The sequence below is a fragment of the Ostrea edulis genome, chromosome 5 (genome assembly GCF_947568905.1).
Source record: "Ostrea edulis chromosome 5, xbOstEdul1.1, whole genome shotgun sequence".
NCBI classification, from domain to species: domain Eukaryota; kingdom Metazoa; phylum Mollusca; class Bivalvia; order Ostreida; family Ostreidae; genus Ostrea; species Ostrea edulis.
The window spans coordinates 75,062,397-75,085,145 of NC_079168.1; the positions used below are offsets into that span (position 1 = coordinate 75,062,397).

The window sequence follows — 22,749 nt, forward strand, 5'->3', positions numbered from 1 at the left end:
TTGCTACATAGAAGAGGTCAATGCAAAAAGTCTAAGTAGAATATCACTTGAAGATAAGTAGACAACAGGAAGTTTTTTATTTACAAATGTTTACTTGAAAATTCAATGGAAAAACTTTACCCAAACATTTAAAGGAGCATGGAGCTTCAGCCTGGTCAGTCTTGACTGGAAGATGGTGTGGCATTCCAAAACGTGGTAGATTGATTGAATATTGTTTAACGTCCCTTTCGAGAATATTTCACTCATATGGAGACGTCACCACTGCCAGTGAAGGGCTGCAAAATTTCGGCCTATGCTCGGCGCTTATGGCCTTTGAGCAAGGAGGGATCTTTATCGTGCCACACCTGCTGTGACAAGGGACCTCGGTTTTTGCGGTCTCATCCGAAGGACCGCCCCATTTATTCGCCTTTTACGACAAGCAAGGGGTACTGAGGACATATTCTAACCCGGATTCCCACGGAAGTAAAACATAGAAATTGCCATACCTGTAACAAGGATCAAATAGCTGATGAATATCATTGTATCCTTGAGTGTCAGGTTTTAGAAGAATGGCGAAAAAAATCTGTATAATAGAGAAAATATTGTTATAAACCAGACTTTACAAATTTTCTGAATTAATGTGAACTGCTTACTCCAATGTACTTATCAGATTGTGTAGTTTTATATCTAAAATATATAACCAAGTCTGTCCTCCATAATTCATTTCAATCAACTAAACTTACTCAGTTCTTTTCACGTGTACCTTGTATATTGTCTTTGTTTGTATATAGAACCTCATGTACCATAAAGTGGTGTGAGAAAATAAACTGAACTTGAGCTTTGAGCCCCATATCTTGATCGGGTCACAGGTATCTGAATTTTAACCAATAAGTAGATATAAATAAAAAAGAAGAAAACTCACATTCAGATACCTGTGATCAGGTAGAGGAGTAATCCGTAGTAAAAACCAATATTACTAACAATTGGTAACAAGCACGTCCAAGGAAAAACAAAAGGATAAGTAGGGGGATTACCTTTAAAGACAGAAAGTAAAAGGCGAAAATGTTGATTATAAAACAAGGGTGCCTTACTTACGTATTTACAATAAACCTTAGCAGATGTTCCAGTTGATGTATCGTAGTACAGAAATACAAGAGGTCCATGGGCCTAGAATCGCTCTTCTGATACATTGTAGAACACGGTGACCTACCTTTGGTCGACACACTGAAGACTCAAGATGCATTAACTGACAAGTCAAATAGTATTCAAATATAGCCGTCAAATTCCAAAAGAAGGCCACAGTGACCTACTTTTTGGTCGACACACTCCAAAGACTTAAGATGCATCAACTGACAAAGTTTGATAATTGAAATCAAATAGTATCTGAAATATTCAGATATAAACGTCAAATTCCAAAAGTAGGTCACAGTGACCTACTTTTTGGTCGACACACTCTGAAGACTCAAGACCCATCAACTGACAAAGTTTGATGATTGTAAGTAAAATAGTATCTGAAATATTCAAATATAGCCGTCAAATTCCAAAATTAGGTCACGGTGACCTACTTTTTAGTCAACACACTCTGAAGACTCAACATGCATCAACTGACAAAGTTTGATAATTGTAGGTCAAATAGTATCTGAAATATTAAAATATAGCCGTCAAATTCCAAAAGTAGGTCACGGTGACCTACTCTTTGGTCAACAAACTATGAAGACTCAAGATGCATCAACCAACAAAGTTTGATGATCCTAGCTTTCATAGTGTCCAAAATATGCATCTAAAATTGAAAATGTGAAATTTGAATGCCTGCAAAATTCAAAAAGCAGGTGACTGTGACCTAATTTTTTTTATAAATATGTTTCGAGGCCTCTATACGCATCAACTTACAAGGTTTGATGATTCTAAACCTCTCGGTATCTGAAATAACAACTTAAAATGTATTTATAAATGATTAGCCATAAAATTCAAAAAGTAGGGCATGGTGACATACTTTTCTCATGACGCACTTTAAGGTCCCATGATCCATCAACTGACAACTTTTGATGATCATAGGCTCAAAAGTGTCCAAGATATGCATCAAAATCCATTTAATAATAATTACCTGCGAAATTAAAAAAGTAGGTCACCATGACCTACTTTTGAGACAACGTGATATTAGGTCCTAAGATGCATCAACTGACAAAATTTGATGATCCTAGTCCTTATACTAAGCAAAATATCAAAGTTTTAACAAAACAAAATTTAAGGTCAACTTTGAAGTGACCTTGAGACCACACCCTTTGCCCCAGGATGATGCCTTGAACATTTTTTCATATACAACCTATCTTTATCCTTATGCATAAGTTTGGTGATAATTTGCCCAGTGGTTCTTGAGAAGAAGATTTTTTAGCAACCACTATTTTGTTTGCATTTTCCTAATTATCTCCCCTTGTTAAAGGGTCACAACCCTAGTTTTAGTACGAATGAAAGCCCTTGGGCCAAGGATACCCTGTGACAAATTTGACAAAAATTGGCCAAGGGGTTCTTGAGATATAGCCCTTTTTCCAAAGAGTTGACGCACACTGCACGCCAGACATGGCCATATAATTAGCTCTTTGAGCCTTCGGCTCAGAAGAGCTAAAAATGGAGAAGAAAAATAATCTTCTCTTAAATTTAAATCAGTTGACACCATTTTGACTACAGAAAAGAACACGAAGCAACAGTCCCATTCTAAAACCAAGATACCAGACAGAAAACAAATTCCAGAAGTAGAATCCTCATCAGGGAGATATCAGACTCCAATAATCATCAGGAGGGGATATCAGACTTCAATAATCATCAGGAGGGGAATATCAGACTTCAATAATCATCAGGAGGATATCAGACTTCAATAATCATCAGGTGGGGGGTATCAGACTTCAATAATCATCAGGAGGATATCAGACTTCAATAATCATCAGGAGGATATCAGACTTCTATAATCATCAGGTGGGGGGGGGGGGGGTATCAGACTTCAATAATCATCAGGAGGCGGATATCAGACTTCAATAATCATCAGGAGGATATCAGACTTCAATAATCGTCAGAAGGATATCAGACTTCAATAATCATCAGGAGGAGGATATCAGACTTCAATAATCATCAGGACGGGGATATCAGACTTCAATAATCATCAGGAGGGGGATATCAGACTTCAATAATCGTCAGAAGGATATCAGACTGCAATAATCATCAGGAGGGGGATATCAGACTTCAATAATCATCAGGAAGGGGATATCAGACTTCAATAATCATCAGGAGGAGGATATCAGACTTCAATAATCATCAGGAAGATATCAGACTTCAATAATCATCAGGAAGGGGATATCAGACTTCAATAATCGTCAGAAGGATATCAGACTTCAATAATCATCAGGAGGAGGATATCAGACTTCAATAATCATCAGGACGGGGATATCAGACTGCAATAATCATCAGGAGGGGGAAATCAGACTTCGATAATCACCAGGAGGGGAATATCAGACTGCAATAATCATCAGGAGGATATCAGACTTCAATAATCATCAGGAAGGGGATATCAGACTTCAATAATCATCAGGAGGATATCAGACTTCAATAATCATTAGGAGGGGGATATCAGACTTCAATAATCATTAGGAGGGGATATCAGACTTCAATAATCATCAGAAGGGGGATATCAGACTTCAATAATCATCAGGAGGCGGATATCAGACTTCAATAATCATTAGGAGGGGGATATCAGACTTCAATAATCATCAGGAGGATATCAGACTCCAATAATCATCAGGAGGAGGATATCAGACTTCAATAATCATCAGGAGGATATCAGACTGCAATAATCATCAGGAGGATATCAGACTCCAATAATCATCAGGAGGAGGATATCAGACTTCAATAATCATCAGGAGGAGGATATCAGACTTCAATAATCATTAGGAGGGGGATATCAGACTTCAATAATCATCAGGAGGATATCAGACTTCAATAATCATCAGGAGGCGGATATCAGACTTCAATAATCACCAGGAGGAGGATATCAGACTTCAATAATCGTCAGAAGGATATCAGACTTCAATAATCATCAGGAGGATATCAGACTCCAATAATCATTAGGAGGAGGATATCAGACTTCAATAATCATCAGGAGGAGGATATCAGACTTCAATAATCATCAGGAGGAGGATATCAGACTTCAATAATCATCAGGAGGGGGATATCAGACTTCAATAATCATCAGGAGGGGGATATCAGACTTCAATAATCATCAGGAGGAGGATATCAGACTCCAATAATCATCAGGAGGATATCAGACTTCAATAATCATCAGGACGGGGATATCAGACTTCAATAATCATCAGGAAGATATCATACTTCAATAATCATCAGGAGGGGGATATCAGACTTCAATAATCATCAGGAGGGGGATATCAGACTTCAATAATCATCAGGAGGATATCAGACTTCAATAATCATCAGGAGGAGGATATCAGACTTCAATAATCATCAGGAAGAGGATATCAGACTCCAATAATCATCAGGAGGATATCAGACTTCAATAATCGTAAATGAAGATAGAGTTGATATTAATGATATTGAGGATAACAAGGAGGAGGATGAAGAAAGGCAAGAATATAGGACAAAACTATCTGCACGGATTCGACGACAGCCCAACTGTTTGATATCAGGAGAATTTGTAGTTAGATCAACAGGAAAAGCGAACTGGGGGGAAAGACTTATAATGATTCACAGTGGAGTATTTAAAACATCTAAAGAGAAGTGAGTTCAATCTCTCTTCCAATTTAATTTAAATTCACAATTATATTTTTATGATGTCATTCCCATTTTTTTCTTCATTCGAATAAATATTTAGTGTGGGTTGATATTAGAATGTATATTGCGTATACATGATGTAACCATTCTTCAATTACATGCTGTAAATATTTCATTTGAAATAAAGCCATGTTTGTAATTGCATGACTTGATTGATTATTAATTTTTCTTCTTTTTCAGGCCCTTGAAATGACATGTATGCTATTTTTGAGAGAAGGGGAGTATATGGTAGAGCATTGTCACCCAAAAAGATATTGTGAACTGGTAAAATGCGATTGAAAAAAAAACATTATAGAATCACAAAAAGAATTGTGTTACTAGGCAATATTGATGGAAGTCGTTTGGAAAATTTTCTTCGTTTGTTAGCAAAAAAGCATATTTAATACTCCACGCCTCGAAACCATAAAATGAGAATAGACTTTAGAAGTCTTAATTTCAAATCCAGCTAACTTTTTAAATTTAAATAAGTTTCATAAACATGTTTGCATTCAGTTTTTTTCTTATAATCCAGTGGGGTTATTTTAACATCTACATAAATATTAAGATAAAATTAATCAAACTTTTGACTTCAGTCTATTCTCAGTTTATGGTCTTGGGGCCTGTACACAGGACACAAAACCCAAGTTTCGGATGCGAATGAGTGAATGTAGATTACGGTTGTATGTATAAATGTGTATAGGATACAAAAATAAAACATTAAAAAAAGAACATCCTCACCCAGTAGGAATAATAAAATACCTATTTTATGCTAGTGTACATGTATTTGTTTATTTCACCTAGTGTTTTCAATTTAACGAAATTTTTAGTACTGATTAAAATGACGCAAACTGGTTTCCAAAGTTGTAGTGACTCTAAACAATAAGATGTTTTCCTTATAATCAGTAATACTTAACTCTGGAAACCTGTTTGTGTAAAATGCAATGAACCAGACCAGGATTCGAACCGCCCTCCCGAATCTCCAATCAGGTGCTCTATCCACTGAGCGAACTGGCCACCGGCGATCGAACCCGCCTGACCGCTACATTTCTCCCTAACTGTCTTCGTCCTCCAACGAACAAACCAGATTCCTTTGCCCTTGGCGGGACTTTCACCTGTCCGTTCCAGGGGCTGGTCCACGACACCAAAACGTAACAGGAAAGGAGAAAATGCAACGGGCCAGACAGGGTTTCCAACCTGCCCCCCCCCCCCCCCCCCCGAATCTCTAGTCAGGTGCTCTACCAACTGAGTGGTCTAGCCATCAGCTATCGAAGCTGTCTGCAGACCGCTACATTTCAAATTGATCTCATGCATAAAATATTGAGATTTATTGGTCAATAATGACATTCCTCATGATTTTGACTATGATATCTTCACCAAAATCTTATTTAATGGCTCGTTAAAACACCTCTTATGACGTATAATTTCACCATCGAAAGAGTAACACAAGCCCTCAATCATTTTTTGTGATTTTAGTTAATGATAGAAAAGTGATGATTTTAGTTGTATAGGTCTTTAGGCTTGCCAATCAATGTTAAAAGTGGAGCGAATTAGGACATGCCTTATTTGTCCAAAGAGCTGATCCAAAAAAAACAGACTTATTTATATATATACACTGTAGTCTACGTGGGGTTTGTGTGTTTGTCTTGTCATTGTCCGTTTTGGGCATATTCTATTCTTCAAATGATAAGATATTATAAAATAAGTCTGTTTAGAATGATAAAGCGATTCTGGTGAAATAAAATATTGTTGAGTTACTTCCCTTACCATGTTTTGTCTTGTGTGAATGTTATGAAATATTCTTATTCTGCTGACTGACTGCAATAAATGTTGTATCTGGGACGACATCACTCGGTAACACGTGCACCTGGCTGAGGCCAGAAGCCTTTTCAGCAGCGCCCGCGAACATTCCCTACATCATCCCTTGGCGAGTACTTTTGGTATCCATGTGTTATGACCAAATGAAGTCTTGTACGGTGCCATTGTTTTGTCAAAAAACCTAAAATTCACATTTTGATATTTTCCCATTGTCAATCGTTTATAGACGCATAACAGGGGATATATTTCAATCGTTGTACAGAGTGTACATGCAATGCTACATAAATGAAATATATATATATATATATATAAAAACAAATCACATTCCTGTTTAAATGATGCCAGATGGCAGGCAATTAAAATGTGAAGTAAACGGGGTCATTTTATGGTTAAGGTGGAATGGAGGGGATCTAGGGATATTGTTTCGTTTCCATGACGACCGAAATGAGATAAAAAAAAAAATAAAATATACTGACATAAAATTTGTGATTTTCGTCCCAAAAGGCATGTACAAGTATGCTGCAAGTTTTTGTCAATATCCCGAATATGTCATTTTGATATGGAAGCACCAAATCAATGTAATCTCAAATAACTGAAGATTCAAGATACCTTTAATTATTTGAAGGTATTATCAATTCAGTTGTTGCTCTCGTCAATTTAATTAATGCGTGCATCAAATGAAATATTGCGCACAATAATCGAATATGATGCGCTCATTAAATCAATTTTTGCAATCATCAACGAGCTGATGCGCGCATCAATTGAATTGATGAGAGCAATAATTCAATCAATGCGCACATCACTTCAATAATTGCTCTCATCAATTAATTGACGAGCGTATCAATGTGGAGGAAATATAGTTCGCAAAATTTAATTTGGAGCTTGGTATAAATGATTTCATGATCTCATTTTGAATTATTTACAGCAATTTTGTATATGGAATTAATACACGCATCAAAGGGAACAATAATTCAATTAAGGAAATCATAAATTCAATTATGGATATGTTGAATTGAAGATATCTCAACTTATGATAATTTACCTTAAATAAAACACACTTTATTGAGAAACAACAGGCTTGGGCAACAGGCATAGCCTATGTAGGCCCTCTCCCAAATACAAAGGCCAAGTACAAAGGTATGATTAATAAAAAGGAATTTTTGAAGATTTAACAATATTGTAATGAGGTTTACACGGAAATAGTTAATAAGAGTTTTGTTGAATTTTGCAATGAATTGATTTTTTATACATCAGTATGTTCTACTTAAGACAGTTGCTCTCTCTAAAAGAATTATTGCGCGCATCAGTAGAATTAATTATATCATTAATTCAATTGAAGAAATCAATAATTCAATTATTGTGCGCATTAAATGAATTGATGCGCGCTACAATTCAATTGAAGAGAGCAATAATTCAATTGTTGCGCGCATTAATTGAACTGATGCCCACATGAATGGAATAGAAATTATATGTAATTTTGCGCTTTGTAAATGAATAAAATACTAATAATAATTGATGCGCATATCAATCTAATCCCAACTTTTTTCAAATGAATTATAGCGCGCATCAATTCAGTTGTTGATATCATCAATTCATTTGAAGAGCAATAATTCAATTATAGCGCCAATCAATTCAGCAGAATAAGTAATGCTATCAATAATTCATTTAATGCGTTCAATAATTCAGAATTAAAGATATCATTAATTATTTGAAGAGATCTTTAATTAAACTGCTGAGCGCGTCAAATTGATGAATTGCTGATAATTTTCAAATAATTAAAAATCTCTTCAATTATTTGAGATTATGTTAATTTGGCGCTCAATATTTCCAAATCGTTTTAATGGTTACAGAAAATGGCATAGCCTAGTGATTGGGAGGCTTCGACCATTCGCTAGCAAGAAGTTCGATCCTTGATGACCGCGTCAAACTTAAAGTACATGTATATTGAACACCACGCATAGGTCAAAATCTGAGGTACTTCACCTACTGTTGAGGTATCCATTTGAGGTACTCCACCTACTGTTGAGGTATCTATTAGAGGCACTTCACTTACTGCTGAGGTATCTATTTGAGGTACTTCATCTGCTGTTGAGGTATCTATTTGAGGCACTTCACTTACTGTTGAGGTATCTATTTGAGGTACTTCACCTACTGTTGAGGTATCTATTTGAGGTACTTCACCTACTGTTGAGGTATCTATTTGAGGCACTTCACTTACTGTTGAGGGTTCTATTTGAGGTACTTCATCTACTGTTGAGGTATCTATTTGAGGTACTTCACCTACTGTTGAGGTTTCTATTTGAGGCACTTCATTTACTGTTGACATATCTATTTGAGGTACTTCACCTACTGTTGAGGTATCTATTCAGACACTTCACCTACTGTTGAGGTATCTGTTTGAGGTACTTCACCTACTGTTGAGGTATCTATTTGAGGTACTTCACCTACTGTTGAGGTATCTATTTGAGGTACTTCACCTACTGTTGAGGTATCTATTTGAGGCACTGCACTTACTGTTGAGGATTCTATTTGAGGTACTTCACCTACTGTTGAGGTTTCTATTTGAGGCACTTCATTTACTGTTGACATATCTATTTGAGGTACTTCACCTACTGTTGAAGTATCTATTCAGACACTTCACCTACTGTTGAGGTATCTATTTGAGGTACTTCACCTACTGTTGAGGTATCTATTTGAGGTACTTCACTTACTGTTGAGGGTTCTATTTGAGGCACTTCATTTACTGTTGACATATCTATTTGAGGTACTTCATCTACTGTTGAGGTATCTATTCAGACACTACACCTACTGTTGAGGTATCTATTTGAGGTACTTCACTTACTGTTGACGTATCTATTTGAGGTATTTCACCTACTGTTGAGATATCTATTTGAGTTACTTCACTTACTGTTGACGTATCTATTTGAGGTACTCCACCTACTGTTGAGGTATCTATTTGAGGTACTTCACCTACTGTTGAGGTATCTATTTGAGACACTTCACTTACTGTTGAGGTATCTATTTCAGGCACTTCACCTACTGTTGAGGCATCTATTTGAGGTACTTCATTTACTGTTGACATATCTATTTGAGGTACTTCACCTACTGTTGAGGTATCTATTCAGACACTTCACCTACTGTTGAGGTATCTGTTTGAGGTACTTCACCTACTGTTGAGGTATCTGTTTGAGGTACTTCACCTACTGTTGAGGTATCTGTTTGAGGTACTTCACCTACTGTTGAGGTATCTATTTCAGGCACTTCACCTACTGTTGAGGCATCTATTTGAGGTACTTCACTTACTGTTGACGTATCTATTTGAGGTATTTCATCTACTGTTGAGGTATCTATTTCAGGCACTTCACCTACTGTTGAGGCATCTATTTGAGACACTTCACCTACTGTTGAGGTATCTATTTGAGGCACTTCACCTACTGTTGAGGTATCTATTCAGACACTACACCTACTGTTGAGGTATCTATTTGAGGTACTTCACCTACTGTTGAGGTATCTATTTGAGGTACTTCACCTACTGTCGAGGTATCTATTTGAGACACTTCACCTACTGTCGAGGTATCTATTTCAGGCACTTCACCTACTGTTGAGGCATCTATTTGAGGCACTTCACCTACTGTTGAGGTACCTATTCAGACACTTCACCTACTTTTGAGGTATCTATTTCAGGCACTTCACCTAATTTTGCGTTTTTGCAACCCGAAATAGTGCACATGACCCGACCGATATCAGCTTAACTTTCAATGGATACGTCGTCAGATCTGTTCCGGTAGTCAGGTAAACTTTGGGGCTTACTTTGATGTAACCCTCAGTATACATCGGCATGTGTCTACTGTGGTAAAATCCCACTTTTTCCAGACACGAAATATAGGAATACAAGACACAATATTAACGAAGCGACTTGCAAAACGCTGATACATGCTCTTGTAAGTTCAAGACTAGACTATACCAACGGATTGCTACTCGGCTTGCCAAACAATGTCAAATGTGCAAAAAATACGACAGCTAGAATAGTTACTCGTACTAAAAAGCATGACCACATCACATCGGTGCTAATTAACCTTCATTGGTTTCCGGTTCAGTATGGTGTAAAATATAAGGTGAATGTACTTACTTGTACACGCCTACAAAGCAGTCACCTGAGTTAAGTCATTGCCTCGTATTGTCTGCCTTGAAACTTGCATTGGAGAACGTTTCCCGGATTCGAACTAAGACATAGGAAATCAGGAGCTTTGACTATTTCAACTAAGACATAGGAAATCAGGTGCTTTGACTATTTCAACGCCTACACCATGGGACGCTTTACCGGTTGGATTACGTCGTGCCAAATCAATGGACACTTTTAAACAACATTTCAAGACTCACATCTTTAACATTGCTTTAAATGTTTAACTCTTAGTTTTTTACAAAATAATTTAAGTACTGTCTTATCAGCACATAAGACTACTTTAATGCAGGTTATTTAAAAAAAAAAAAACAACTTATAATTGTAAGCTTTCAATGTGAAAGATGAAGATAACGAACAGTGATCAATCTCATAAATCCCATAAGCAATACCAAATAAGGAGTTGGGCAAACACGGACCCCTGGACCCACCAGAGGTGGGATCAGGTGTCTAGGAGGAGTAAGCATCCCCTGTCGACCGGTCACACCTGCCGTGAGCCCTATATCTTGATCAGGTAAGCGGAGTTATCCGTCGTCAAAATCAGTGTGCCACCAACGGTCTAACAATATGAAATACGTCAGACAGCATTTGACCCAATGATAGGATGTATTGGCAAACTAGATCGTTATAACGACCATAGAATTTGTGAAATGCTGACTTTAAACGAGACTGTCGAAAATCTTGTACCATCAACTTGTTAGTCAGTAGCTTGCCTCGATCTTAACACTGATCATACGCAGAACAAGTTTTTGCGTATCGAATCAGTTGAGAGAAATAAACACGATATACAGGTGATAATGGAATATTGCTACATAAATATGGGAAGTTAACGATGGAGAGGCTGAAATCATCCCGTTTGTCAAAATGTTGAGTTGTTAGTTTGCCATTAATATCTACTTTCAATGAAATATCTAAGTATGGAGCAGAAGTGGACAACTCTGTGGTGTCTTTTATTCCGAGCTCGCAGGGATATATCAAATCGACATATGAATGAAAGTTATTCTTAATAGATAAAACGTCGTCGATGTATCTTAATGTCGAATTGAAGGCCACAGCAAGATATTTTTTTCTTCTCGCGTAGAAGTTTCTGAATAAATTTTGCTTCATATGAATATAAAAACAGGTCGGCTAACAAAGGAGCACAATTCGTGCCCATGGGAATTCCAACCACGATGATATTGTCGATGAGGAACTCTAGCATTTTTTTTAAAATTTAAACTTCAAAATACTTGTGCGTGGAATCCGAGTGGTGTTTAACAAAGTAATTTTTGGGATGACTAATCACCAGATATAAATATTTTCGTTTTCCATTTTTGTTGAAGAAGCAACTGTCTATGATGACAAAAAGTTAACCTTTAATTTATCGTGAGGAATGGTCGTGTAAAGTGTTGAAAAGTCATAGGTTTTGATGTTGTTGATCTGAGAAAACTTTTGCGATTTCAAGTTAACTAACATTTCTTTAGACTTTTTAAAAATCCAATGTGAAGCGCTTTGAAGAATTTGAATTGGTTAGGGCGCTATACAAAGTTTAGTATCTACCTTTCCTCTCTTCTGTTTTCCCTACAACCTCCACCCCATCATCTTCACAAATCAAGGATTCTTGGTCAACTCCCCTCCCTGCAAACGGAACGGTGTGGACTGAAAACTCTTGGCTTGCGAAGGTGGCACCTCATTGTCTTTTCCTGCTTCAGAATCACTGTCTATAGGGAAGATAATACACCGATTTTTATCCAATTCCTACAACATGCGTGAATATAAAAGGAAAGCGAGTCGGTCAGATTTATTTGGCGGAAAGTCGTGGGAGGAATACAATCGGATAATCGCAAAATTGTGAGGTGAACATCCGATATGAAAAACAAAGGTAAATCAGTTAAAATTGATTTATATATATATATATATATTAGTTCACGGGATGATTTAGTTTTTTACTAGTACTTAGTAACTTGCTTTTCTGATATTCTGAAAATCAGTGAATCAGGGTCATTCCTAAATTTCGCAATCCATTAAGAAAGTGCATGTTGTATGATATTGATATTAATGCATGGATAATTGTATTCATTCTTTTGATTTCGTCGATATATACAGCTTCTTATAAACCACATCTCAAAGTTCGTGCAACCATTGATAGTTGATGTCGCTCATTTTCTGTTCGTGTATCCATCACTGGAATTTCTTCAATTGTGAAACATTATGCTCTGTTATTATTCAACCGTCAATTCACTAATTTTTAGAATATCAAGTTACTAACCACACTAGTAAAAAAATATGAGGCCTAGTTTGTTTGAAAGGTCTTCGATGTCGAAACCTGACAAAATTTTAAATTCAAGAAAATCATACCCTTCCGTTTTGGGTTTTATAATACTTTTTTTTAAAAATTTGAATTAGTCTAAGAACTTTGTTATGAGAGGACGGTTTGGATGTTGCCACGTTTCGACATCGAAAACTTTAAACACGAACTTTGACACATCTTTGTAGGAAATTTGTTATACATTATTCAAAATCTATATAGATCTAGCAACACGAGTTAATTTTGACGCAAAGCATCACATCGGCCGCTAAAAGTTTAAATATTCTGGACTAGTTCCAAAGAAACACACGGAAAGTGTTATATGAAATATTTTATTTAAAAATGGAACAAACTTCAGAAACAATTTGAATATTCACTTATAAATAAGCATTAATACCACCATTTATGTAAGGGCCCTTACAAGAGTTTTAAAAATATCAATGAATGAATTATCGCTTTTTAGGTTTCAAAATTGGATGTGTCCGGTTAAAAATGCAACAGAACTTAAAATAAATCATTTTAAAATCAGCCGGTTTTCCTCAAAAGATCTTAAACTTACAAGTGCTACAACATGTATATCGAGGAAGTTCAGAGAAAAGATATAGTACGGACGTCACCCAATATGCGCTTCGACTCTCCAGGGCATCCAATCAAATCGCGTCATACATACAGTTTGGTTTGAGTAATGGCGATTCTCATGTCTAGCCCATGTCGTCGCCTTTGTCATGGGATTTTGTCTAAAAAAAAAACCAACAACCTAAAAACAACAACTAAAAATAAATAAGACGACGATTTTCGGAGAAATTTTTGGGGTTTACGATCAACTTCAAGAGATAATTGATCATGTACCTCACCCAAATGACGATAAAGGACGATATATGCAAGAATAAACTGAACAAACTCTGCAAATTTGAGCACGATATCAAAACAACAGTAAAAAATCATTCGTTCCAGATGCTGTATAAATGTGGAATTCTCTTAGTATTGAATCAAGACAGACTTCTTCAATTAAACAATACCGTAAAAGTATTAGGTCTAATAATATCAATAATTCTAAACCACCTATTAGCAACAACCACGCTCGCTAGGTGGCGCGTCATGTTCCATTTTTATTTCTACAGGAAAAGTGGGACGAGGTTCCACCCTATATTTTACGGGCTAGTATGGATAAACCTAGAGCCCACGAATGATGCGAAGTTGATCGTTCGGATCTAAAATAGCTATATTTAGCGTATCTCACGTGATTAGGCATATTCCAGAAAATCCCTTTGAGATTGAAGCGATTAAGCAGAGCGAGTATATGTAAACATTTACTTAACGGTGAAATACGCAACAAAGAGTGACATATTAATACATTTTATGCATGAATAAATTATACTGAGGTCAAACATGGACGATAATTGCCCGTGTTCATATAGTATTTGATTGATTTAGATATCCAAGGAAAGATAACTCCCATTATTAACGTACTCACAACGTACCGGTGGTATACAATAATACAATGTTTATACATTTCTGAATGATGAGTGAATCTTTATTTTCATCAGAATCTTTTCCATCATACTCGCAGACCAGGTCCCCATTCCCCTACCAGTGTCAATCTGTGACTGATAGCAGTGCGGTATCTAATTTGATATAGTCTAGAGGAAATTCGAAATATGGTAGTGACATTCTTCCTCATTGAATTAGCTGGATTTTTAACGTTTAAAGAAAAGTGGGGTATGGACTGGGGGTTTAAAATACTATTTGCCAAATTTTCAACAATATTAATTACAAGGCAAGGCAAAAGGGGTCATAAGCTACAGATGATGTAATTTTCACTTGCAAGTTGCACTGCCACAAGTTACACTTAATAAGTGACTTACTTACAGATAAATAAAGTAACTTACAAATATTTTATTTATTTATTTATCTATCATTTCATTTCATGTTTTTTTAATATCATGGTTTGTACTTGTAGAGTCATCGCAATAAAGGGACATTAATTATTAGTGTTACAAAAAAATCTGATCATGCAGTTTTTAAATTTCTGAATTTTGTAAAAATAAAAATAAATAAATAATACATTCTGATACCACTCAGCCCCCCGACTGGCCAGATAGTTCTGCTTCTGTCAGTTCTGATGCAACTAGCTCAGCCCCCAGACTGGCCAGAGAGTCCACTGTTTCGGTAAATTCTGATAATGATGCAACTCAGCCCCCCCCCCCCCCCCCCCCCCGACAGCTCTACCAGAAGTTCTCGGAAAAGACTTGCTGTTGTTTAATATATCAGTTTTCCTATTAATTGTACTTTTGCTCCTGTTCATCAGTTCATTAGGCTATAGCCCAATTTGATTAAATTTAAGATCGTTGATCCGCTCCGTATTCCTCTTCCTTTCCTGTATCTGTGAAGTCCAGAGGTGAGATATATTCTTTCCAAAACAACTAAGAATGTTCATGGAACAATTTAGTATTAATTGTTTTCCTTTTCTGTTGTATGCCTTATTTCAAGAAACAACTTTCAGGTCACTTTTTAATGTGAAATGGAACATTTTCAATTTTTGACAACCTGACGGTAGGGGTGTTTAAGGCCCTATACCTCATTTTCTGTAAGGAAGTGGAGTAAAAGGAATCCAGAATTGGATTCAGCATACTCAAAATTGGTAATTACACCTGGTTTTTATTGTTTTGGGTAATGGTGTTTCAAGAAATAAAGTTGGGTCACTTTTTGATGCGAAATGAAACATTTTCCGTTTTTGACAACCTGACGGTAGGGGTGTTTGAGACACTATATCTCATTTTCTATAAGAAATTGGAGTAAAAGGAATCCAGATTTGAAATCAGCATACTCAAAATTGGTAATTACACCTGATTTTTATTGATTTGGGTAATTTTTAAAAAAAAAATGGGTGGTGGTTGCTACACCTATATACTTTTCATATGGTTCTCGTTTCCTGAATATAATTCATACCAAACTAAGACATGCATGTGTTCTGAATTATGATCTGTATAAACGCAATATTGTTGATTCCCCGTTGTGTTCATGTGGCATGCGTGAAGATGCATACCACTTTTTCTTTACTTGTAATAAGTATTCAAATGCTAGATATAAATTAATGGATAGATTGCTAAGGTTAAATGATTTAGTAATAATTGATACACATGTACTACTTTGGGGTGATAATGTTTTATCTATTGAACTAAATAAATTTATTTTTTCAAATGTTCAGACGTACATTCAAGAAACCAAAAGATTCAATTAATGCTATATTGTACTACTACTTATAGAATATACCTATATGTACCATTATTGTATTAACTATTTACTGTATATTAATGAAATTTGTGTGTTATTCTATTTTCTATAAGGAGAAGAACTCGTAAGTTGCAAGAACTTGTTTCTAATCCTTTTGTATATAGTATATACAATAAAATATGTTCAAATCAAAACAACAGTAAAAATGTTGAAATCTGAAAGACATGCTTTGAGGCGTGATTTACGTCTAAAACACAAAGATGACATAGGCGAACAGAAAGTGTGCACATAATAAATAAAATAAAAAACACATTTTATTGTTTTCATCTGTCAACTCCATTTTGTAAACATAGACATGTAACAGAAATCATAAATGCGTTACCTGATTGGTTAGATTTTGTTTTCGTCAAGAGCGATAACTTGCTCGATCCGTTAGATGGCAGTTCAGTCGCAATTAATTCCGCAAAGAGGAGGTGAGAAGAAGCGAATCGGACACTTGGCTTGCTAAAATGCTGTAGCATATTCAAACCAAATATCAAATAATTTTTGTTTTTGTCAATGCATTTATTCAATTAATATCTGGAAACCCATATAATTAGTCCATGAACAAAAGGCGTTGGGTTAAATGACGTATTTCTACGTTTTGATCTGCTATAAAGGCCGATTTATTATACTTAGTATACCCAGTCCTTCCTTATGTGACGACGCATCCGTTACATTTTGCTGTGCAAGGTTATCGCTAAAAAAACTATTGTTTTTATACTTTTTATCCCAAACCGATAAATATGGATTCAGGAAAAGAACTCAGTTTTTGTTTTAACAGGAAATCAGTACGTCCTTTTATTGAAACTTAAAGAAACAGGAAGAAACAATTAAAGATTACCCATCAAGTGTCGGGTCCGCCAAAATATTATCTCCCATTTGATCGCCACTATGATGCATTTTCCCTGAGAGGTGACACTGCTCTGTTTATGCTTACTGCAGTTATGTGTGGTATGTACAAATATCAGGTATCATTTGTTATTACGTATTGAATGAATTTTAATTAAAACCTTCAATGAATTTAACATTCTTACTAGAAATCAAGGGATGTAATCTTAGTCGTTTTCAACAAATTTGTTTCAGTATTTTATAAGTAACCCCCAAAAATTAAATGCAACAAATCTCACTCATTTCGTAAACTTATTTTCCCACCTTTTGGAGAAAATTATTGGTCATCTCAAATGAGAATGATGGACCGTCACGGTGACCGTACAACGTTCCTGAAGACAATAATTTGTTACTCTTTTTAGTTTTGTTTTTGGTAGAATATCACCGTCATTCATTGAATATCACACGATACTACAAATCTAAATATCACCGTCATTCATCAAGCGAAAAGACGACAAATTAGGTCGCCAATTTGCAGGTTTTATTTGTCGTCTTTTCGTTCTGTCGTCTTTTCGTTATTTCGAGGCGAAAAGTCGCTAATTATCTTTTGTCGTCTTTTCGTTCTGTTTGTAAAGTGGCACAAATCAGCCACCATACTTGTAGGTGAAGTACCACAAAATTAGACCTATGCTTTGTGCTCAGGGCTGTTCCAGTGAGGGTTCTTTATCGTGTCAACGCCTGCCGCGACACGGGTCCTCCGTTTTTAAGGTTATATCCGAAAAACACGTGATTCTCACTTTTAAATGCCGAGCGTTTGGCAAAAGAGCAATCACTACCTATGATAACGTCTTATGTTTGACGTGGCCATGGCAAGAACGAGACCCGAACTCATGACCTCCCGGTTACGAAGCGAACGCTCTACCACTACCGCGTCAGTGTTTGTTCCTAAAAATAATCAGCAGAATAGGTAGGATCTCTGCTTGGAAGTAGAAAAATATCACAATACTTTCCTTAATTTTTGAAGAAGCTAAGTGTGAAACAAAGACTAAAGATGGGGTCACCTGGGCAGCACAAGCAGAAGAAAACAAGATACAGGCGATACGGACAAAGTGTGACCAAATCACAGATCAGGTAAGTAACTCAAATAATGTTCACTGAAAGTTGGCAGTCAGTGGGTACACGTATATGCCAACACAATGACATAATACTGGTATTGATATCTACTATTTTCAGTCCCTCGAGAGCACTAGAAGAATGAACGACCTTCTCGATGAGGTAAAGCTTGGTGTTGTGTGTGATCAATGACGTCAGTGTCGCGTCACGTTTCGCCTGTCATGTTTTTCTTGTTCTAACCATTCTGACACTGACGGGTCATTTTAAAAATCTAGTAAGGGCATGTTGACGTCAACAAAAGACACCATAAATGGCGAAAAATTGTCTTACGATACAAATTGTCTTCAGAACTCTTAAATGCAAAAAATCTTTCGTCAACAATGGACTAATCGATTTTCCTCATGAAAGAAACTTATTATTTTTACCATTCTTGAATCTCACAGAAGGTCTTCTTGTGACCCAGTTTCAATTTCTATGCTACATTGCACAATTAACACATGGTTAAGAGAGGGAAGGGGAGTTCTCCGTGTTATAAGCTTTAATCATGGAAATCTAAGTCTCAAGGGAATCTCTATTCGGAAAGATATCTTTCATATCCATTATCTCATCATTTTTCAAGCATGACGTTGTTTTATATCCTATTCACCAGCATTTTCTGCATATGAATGAAGAAGTACTATCTAAAAAAGCTTTTAAATCTGAATTCTGAACCCTTTTCTATGTTGTTCTCAAAATACACATTGATTTTTTTGGAAAGTGTAAATTGGTTTTCTATTTCTAATCTAGGCGAAAGAAGCGGGAATCCGAGCTCTTGTTCTGATCGACGAACAGGGAGGTAGGTTTGTCAAACAAATGATGTCAAGTCTCGCTTTCTGATCATTGCCCTTCTCCCACCTCTGGTTCGGTTCTATCACTCCGAGTGTGTGTATGATGAAACTGCATAGTTGTTTATAATCCCAACACACAGATGAAAATACTATATGTACTATATAGTATCGCACAGTAAATACGAAATCATGGTCCACACGGTACTTTTCATAGTAAGGAGGTAAAGGTGTAGGGGACAGCGAGGCGCGTGTGTATTTTCTCTTTGGGGAAATGGACAGGCATACTCTTCGCAAACCTTCATGTTTTGATTCTGGAAAACGTGTAAATGCCGGAACCGGTGACGGTTTACGTTTCGATTGACATTTCGACTCAAATATGCCAGGATTTACTAAACAGACAAGTTATTTTCACAACTTTAACATGAATGCATGTATCTGTCACACTCACTCGCTGTTAATCCATTTTCACATGTTCCCATTCCCGGGTTTGAATTATGTGTTTATCTCTGTTATCGGTAGCAAAAAAATTCAGAAATCCGAAGTAGGAATTAGTAAACACGCACTTTGCTTTTAAGGAAACATTTTTACATTACATTTATATCCAGACATGTCCTATTGATATCAACAACAATAATCTTCTAAAAGCTGAACCAAAGTGCGTGTTTATTGATATTATCTGACTACAGAGAATAGTGTGTATCATCTGATTACAGAGAATAGTGTGTATTATCTGACTACAGAGAATAGTGTGTGTTATCTGACTACAGAGAACAGTGTGTATCATCTGACTACAGAGAATAGTGTGTGTTATCTGACTACAGATAACAGTGTGTATCATCTGATTACAGAGAATAGTGTGTATTATCTGACTACAGAGAATAGTGTGTGTTATCTGACTACAGAGAACAGTGTGTATCATCTGACTACAGAGAATAGTGTGTGTTTTCTGACTACAGAGAATAGTGTGTGTTATCTGACTACAGAGAATAGTGTGTATTATCTGACTACAGAGAATAGTGTGTGTTATCTGACTACAGAGAACAGTGTGTATTATCTGACTACAGAGAATAGTGTGTGTTATCTGACTACAGAGAATAGTGTGTATTATCTGACTACAGAGAATAGTGTGTGTTTTCTGACTACAGAGAATAGTGTGTGTTATCTGACTACAGAGAATAGTGTGTATTATCTGACTACAGAGAATAGTGTGTGTTATCCGACTACAGAGAACAGTGTGTATTATCTGACTACAGAGAATAGTGTGTGTTATCTGACTACAGAGAATAGTGTGTATTATCTGACTACAGTGAAGTGTGTGTTATCTGACTACAGAGAATAGTGTGTATTATCTGACTACAGAGAATAGTGTGTGTTATCTGACTACAGAGAATAGTGTGTGTTATCTGACTACAGAGAATAGTGTGTGTCATCTGACTACAGAGAATAGTGTGTGTTATCTGACTACAGAGAATAGTGTGTATTATCTGACTTCAGAGAATAGTGTGTGTTATCTGACTACAGAGAACAGTGTGTATTATCTGACTACAGAGAATAGTGTGTGTTATCTGACTACAGAGAATAGTGTGTATTATCTGACTACAGAGAATAGTGTGTGTTATCTGACTACAGAGAATAGTGTGTATTATCTGACTACAGAGAATAGTGTGTGTTATCTGACTACAGAGAATAGTGTGTGTTATCTGACTACAGAGAATAGTGTGTGACTACAGAGAATAGTGTGTGTTATCTGACTACAGAGAATAGTGTGTATTATCTGACTACAGAGAATAGTGTGTATTATCTGACTACAGAGAACAGTGTGTATCATCTGACTACAGAGAACAGTGTGTATTATCTGACTACAGAGAATAGTGTGTATTATCTGACTACAGAGAATAGTGTGTATTATCTGACTACAGAGAACAGTGTGTATCATCTGACTACAGAGAATAGTGTGTGTTATCTGACTACAGAGAATAGTGTGTATTATCTGACTACAGAGAATAGTGTGTATTATCTTACTACAGATAATAGTGTGTATTATCTGACTACAGAGAATAGTGTGTATCATCTGACTACAGAGAATAGTGTGTTTTATCTTACTACAGTGAAGTGTGTTTTATCTGACTACAGAGAATAGTGTGTATTATCTGACTACAGAGAATAGTGTGTATTATCTGACTACAGAGAACAGTGTGTATCATCTGACTACAGAGAATAGTGTGTGTTATCTGACTACAGAGAATAGTGTGTTTTATCTGACTACAGTGAAGTGTGTATTATCTGACTACAGTGAAGTGTGTATTATCTGACTACAGAGAATAGTGTGTATTATCGGACTACAGAGAATAGTGTGTATTGTCTGACTACAGAGAATAGTGTGTATTATCTGACTACAGAGAATAGTGTGTGTTATCTGCCTATAGAGAATAGTGTGTATTATCTGACTACAGAGAATAGTGTGTATTATCTGACTACAGAGAATAGTGTGTGTTATCTGCCTATAGAGAACAGTGTGTATCATCTGACTACAGAGAATAGTGTGTATTATCTGACTACAGAGAATAGTGTGTGTTATCTGACTACAGAGAATAGTGTGTGTTATCTGACTACAGAGAATAGTGTGTATTATCTGACTACAGAGAATAGTGTGTGTTATCTGACTACAGAGAATAGTGTGTATTATCTGACTACATATAATAGTGTGTATTATCTGACTACAGAGAATAGTGTGTAGTGGAACTACACTGTAATTTATAAAGTAAACGCAAAGTGAACTGTTTGTTTTACGTCCCTTCAAGAATTTTTCTTTCACATAAAAAAAAAAAAACCCGTCACCAGATGCATCTATCGACTTCTCAGTTTTTAAAAAAAAGTATTTTATTCTTCATATATAAATATATCAAGATGTACTACATGTATTTCTAAAAAGAAAATCCACCTATAGGCCATTATATTAGTATTTTCGTACAGAACAAATGGATCGAATAGAGGAAGGCATGGACCAGGTCAAAATCGACATGAAGGACGCCGAGAAAAGCCTAGAGGAACTCCGAAAATGCTGTGGATTATGTGTTTTACCGTGGTCATGGCCTTGGAGATGGTAAAGTGGGTTAATAAATCAGACAAACATGAAAAAAAAGAAAACACCTTTGTCTAACGTACGAAAGACTATTAGTATCATTAAAAAAATTCACATTCCATTATCTCGTAATTACGAGTAAATTATCTCGTGATAATAGAAAATAAATCGTAATTTCGAGATAATTATCTCATAATTACGAGAAAAATATATAATAATTGGTCACGTATAATCATTCTCTCCTCTCCTGCACCTCAGATCTTCAAATTTTTTCCGCATTTAAAATATGGAGTATTGGGACTCTTTTTCCGGATAAATTTTTAAAATGTGGAAATGAGGGAATATGGAAATCTTTAACAGAAATGCAGAAATACGGAAATCTGTTAGGAAAAATGCAGAAATATGGAAATCTGTGACAAATATGCAGAAATACAGAAATCTGTAATAGAAATATGGAAATCTGTAACAGAAATACGGAAATCTGTTAGTAAAAATGCAGAAATCTGTAACAAATATGCAGAAATATAGAAATCTGTAATAGAAATATGGA

At 36.0% G+C, this 22,749-nt stretch overlaps 1 protein-coding gene and 1 long non-coding RNA gene across 2 annotated transcripts in view; one reads left to right on the top strand and one right to left on the bottom strand.

Moving 5' to 3' along the window:
* LOC125650635 (uncharacterized) lies at nucleotides 1–18,216 on the bottom strand. Its single transcript, XR_007361050.2, has 5 exons — nucleotides 16,690–18,216; nucleotides 12,326–13,810; nucleotides 6,556–6,787; nucleotides 902–1,013; nucleotides 1–562 (listed from the first exon to the last, which is right to left on the bottom strand). It is a non-coding gene; the product is annotated as an uncharacterized LOC125650635 (long non-coding RNA).
* Nucleotides 17,184–22,749, top strand: part of LOC125650628 (synaptosomal-associated protein 25-like) — a 17,412-nt gene continuing 11,846 nt past the window's right edge. Inside the window, exons 1-5 of the mRNA XM_048879079.2 lie at nucleotides 17,184–17,300; nucleotides 18,202–18,308; nucleotides 18,411–18,452; nucleotides 19,077–19,125; nucleotides 22,091–22,220. Of these exons, the coding sequence (XP_048735036.2) occupies nucleotides 17,279–17,300; nucleotides 18,202–18,308; nucleotides 18,411–18,452; nucleotides 19,077–19,125; nucleotides 22,091–22,220 (350 nt within the window). The 5' untranslated portion in view covers nucleotides 17,184–17,278. The remainder of the gene's footprint in view (nucleotides 17,301–18,201; nucleotides 18,309–18,410; nucleotides 18,453–19,076; nucleotides 19,126–22,090; nucleotides 22,221–22,749) is intronic.